This window comes from Pinus tabuliformis, chromosome 9 (assembly GCF_031772625.1).
Source record: "Pinus tabuliformis cultivar Carrire ecotype Pingquan chromosome 9, CPIR1, whole genome shotgun sequence".
Taxonomy (NCBI): domain Eukaryota; kingdom Viridiplantae; phylum Streptophyta; class Pinopsida; order Pinales; family Pinaceae; genus Pinus; species Pinus tabuliformis.
Genome location: NC_142307.1, coordinates 1,570,079,952 through 1,570,083,033, shown reverse-complemented (window position 1 = coordinate 1,570,083,033; position 3,082 = coordinate 1,570,079,952). Strand labels below are relative to the sequence as shown.

Genomic DNA, 3,082 nt, shown 5'->3' with positions numbered 1-3,082 from the left:
TTCGGAGGATGCTACCTTTTTGATGCTGGTAGAAGTCTTTTAATGTGCAGTTTTCTTCTTTGATTTCAGAGATGGAGTTACAACATTTCCTGGCTTGAGATTGCTTATGAAAAAAGGAGGAGTTTCTATCTCCTGCTTTGAGCTAAAGACTCTTGGATTTGAGCCTCCAGAATTCTTCTTCGGCCAAGAAAGCCTTGTGAAATTTCTGCTGAAGCTGCGTCTCCTTGTCCAAATCTTCTTTTGTGATTTCAGTTGTTTCTAGATGAAGATGTTGTTATTCTAAGGAGTTTTGAATTTTTTTCCTTTCAGTTGCAGGATTGGGCAAGGTCTTGGCCCAGTTTTTCAACATTGCTTTTACTCTTCTATGTTTTTCCTCCCAAACAAAAAATGGGGAACCCTTGACTGGGTCTTTCCAACAGTCTCTAACCTTTTGCATGAAGTCTGCTTCTTTAGTCCATAGAGGACTGAATCTGAAAGGGATAGGGCCCAAGTCCTTGGGAGCTAGCAGCTCAAGTCTTACGGGCTTGTGATCCGAAACACTGCTATGAAGGATGTACATTCTAGCCTCTAGCTCGAGAAGAAGGAAGGAGCTTTGAACAAAAAATCTATCAAGTCTTGCCGCTATATGACCAGGACCGACTCTCTTATTTGACCAAGTAAACTTACCAGTAACAGGCTTGATGTCTAGCAGGTCCCAGTCCTGCATGAGATCCTCCGCCCATTCTCTTGTTGGATCCCTTACAATGTTGCCTCCTCTTTTTTCTGACGAGAGAAGGATGAGATTCAGATCTCCAGCTATGATGATATTTTCCAGATTCCCTAGATCTGCCAGAATTTTTATGGGATCCCAACAATTCTTTTTCTCACCTGCATTGTTAGGAACATACACATTGAATAGACAAATGATCTCCTTGGTTTCTAAATGCTGCAATTTTGAGAAAATCCAATGAGTATTCAAAGTCTCAGAGATTAATGAGAACTTATTAGGGTTCCAGAGCGACCCAAGCCCTCCCGAGGCTCCATGGGCAGAAATTGCTTGCGCTTCGCTTTTATTCCAAAATTTTTTACTTGCTTGGAGGAAAGCTGAGTCCTCCATTTTGGTCTCGTGGATGAGGAGGATATCCGGGGCTTCCAATCTTAAACTTTTCATTGCTTCTTCCTTGGCTCTAGTGCCCATACCCCTACAATTCCAAGAGACTATCTTCATCATTTATTTTTGTTGTGGTGGGCTCCCTTTGAGCCCTGAGGTTGGTTCCTCGTCATATTCGGGGTTTTTTCCAATTGCTTCTCTAGTGTTGGCTGGCTGCCCTGAAGCTTGTCCTTGTAGGTTTCTTGTTCTCTTTTTTCCCTTGCAGACTTGTATCCTCTTGTGGATCTTCTGGGAGAGGATTGAGAGTCTCCTATTTCTCCTTCTTCTGATTCCTCAGATTCTTGGATTTCCTCCTCTTCTTTTGAGATCTTCCCTTTGGGTCTCTCAGCTGCACTTCCACCTTTGATCGAGATGGAGGGGGAAGCTTTGGTGGGAGAAATTTCCTTTGGGATCTCAACCTCTTGGGAGGTCACGATTTCAGATCTTAGGAGCTCGAATTTGTTCCCTTGTCCTTCCATGGTTGGTTTTTGAGCAGGACCCGTTTGCGGGGCTTTAGCATTTGCATTTGCAGTCTTCTTGTGAGAGGTTTTGGTGCGCTTTACCTGGTTCCAACCTTCTTCTTTCCCTTTTTATTCCACCCCATTGGACGGACAACCTCTGGCAAAGTGACCATAGACGTGGCATTTCCGGAATTTGAAGGGCAGCTGCTCATAATTGAGTTTTTGCACATGAGTCCAGGGACCTACGATAATTTTGATGGCTTCCGGTAGCCCAACCTCTAGATCTACCTCCACGCAAATTCTGGCACAGTCATACTGGTCTTTGTTGTTAGCCCTGTCTATAAATTTGCCTAGGGTGTTGTCTATGTGCTTCAGAGAATCCCAGTTCCAACAGTGCACTGGAAGATTGGGGAGTCTCACCCACACCGGGACCGTTGTGGGCACATCCATTGCCGGATCGAAATCTGGCGTCCATTTATTCAAATACAGTCCTTGAGGGCCCATGAAGTAAGGTCCATTTTGGAAAATTAGATCCTTGTCCTCTTTTGCAGTGAACTCAAACAAAAAGTAGCCTCTCCCGAAAAAGTATGAGGTTACTTTGTCTTTTATCAAGGGTGCCCAGTTCTTGGCGACCCAGTTCTCTGTGGATTTTGGGGAAGGCCAGAGCCCTGTGAACTAGCTGACGATGGCACGATCAGCAAGAGACAAAGCAACTTGGATTGGCCCTTCAGGCGGGAGAGAAATATCAGGAATGTCATCCAGTTTCTTCATGAACTTTGCAGCTTCAACTTTCTTCTTCTTAGGCAAGGAAGCCAACAGAGATTTGAATGCATCAGAGGCAGAGGATGGAGGGGGAGAGATGGGAGGCCCCTGAGGAGGACGCAACACCTCCATGAAGGCAGGTGACCTTGGAAGACCCAACCAAGACAAAGACGACCGGGGCCTGCAGCGTAGACCAGAACCTCAGCTAGATTGTGCGCGCAGTTGCAGAGCGATGGGCGGAGAAGAAGTTAATCGATCTTGTTGGGACTCAGAAATGTCATATTTTCATCCACCTCTTTCTTCACTATTCCTTACATTTCATCATCCCATTAACCTTTTATCATATCATTTTCATAAATACATTTGGGTTTCACCTTCTTATTTTCCATTTTATTCATTTTTGTATTACAAGTGAATTTATGATTAAATATTAGAAAATATACATATTTTTATATATATCTCAAGAATATGTGAGTTTTGTGATGTGTAGGAAATATGTGAAGAATTAATATCTCCTCCACCATATTAAGGAGATAATTATGCAAGCCTATTTCTAAGGAGAAAATCATGGAGGATTTGGTTGGCATATCTTATCCAAGGAGAAAATCATGGAGGATTTGGTTGGCATATCTTATCCAAGATATGTGAGAGATTTATGGAGGATTCAAAGGGATCATATTTTGTAATAATGGGAAAGTAGTTAAAAATGCTTGAGAGATTTGTGGGATCA

At 43.2% G+C, this 3,082-nt stretch overlaps 2 protein-coding genes across 2 annotated transcripts; both read right to left on the bottom strand.

The window, feature by feature from the left end:
* Nucleotides 1-274: 274 nt before the first annotated feature.
* On the bottom strand, nucleotides 275-1,096 carry LOC149154637 (uncharacterized). The gene has a single exon (XM_089444180.1). The coding sequence runs from the start codon at nucleotides 1,094-1,096 to the stop codon at nucleotides 275-277; it is 822 nt and encodes a 273-aa protein (XP_089300306.1).
* Nucleotides 1,097-1,719: 623 nt separating this feature from the next.
* On the bottom strand, nucleotides 1,720-2,094 carry LOC149154636 (uncharacterized). The gene has a single exon (XM_089444179.1). The coding sequence runs from the start codon at nucleotides 2,092-2,094 to the stop codon at nucleotides 1,720-1,722; it is 375 nt and encodes a 124-aa protein (XP_089300305.1).
* Nucleotides 2,095-3,082: the final 988 nt, after the last annotated feature.

Coding starts and splice junctions, on each gene's coding strand:
- LOC149154636 (XM_089444179.1), bottom strand. CDS start 2,094: ATGGGCCCTCAAGGACTGTATTTGAATAAATGGACGCCAGATTTCGAT.
- LOC149154637 (XM_089444180.1), bottom strand. CDS start 1,096: ATGGAGGACTCAGCTTTCCTCCAAGCAAGTAAAAAATTTTGGAATAAA.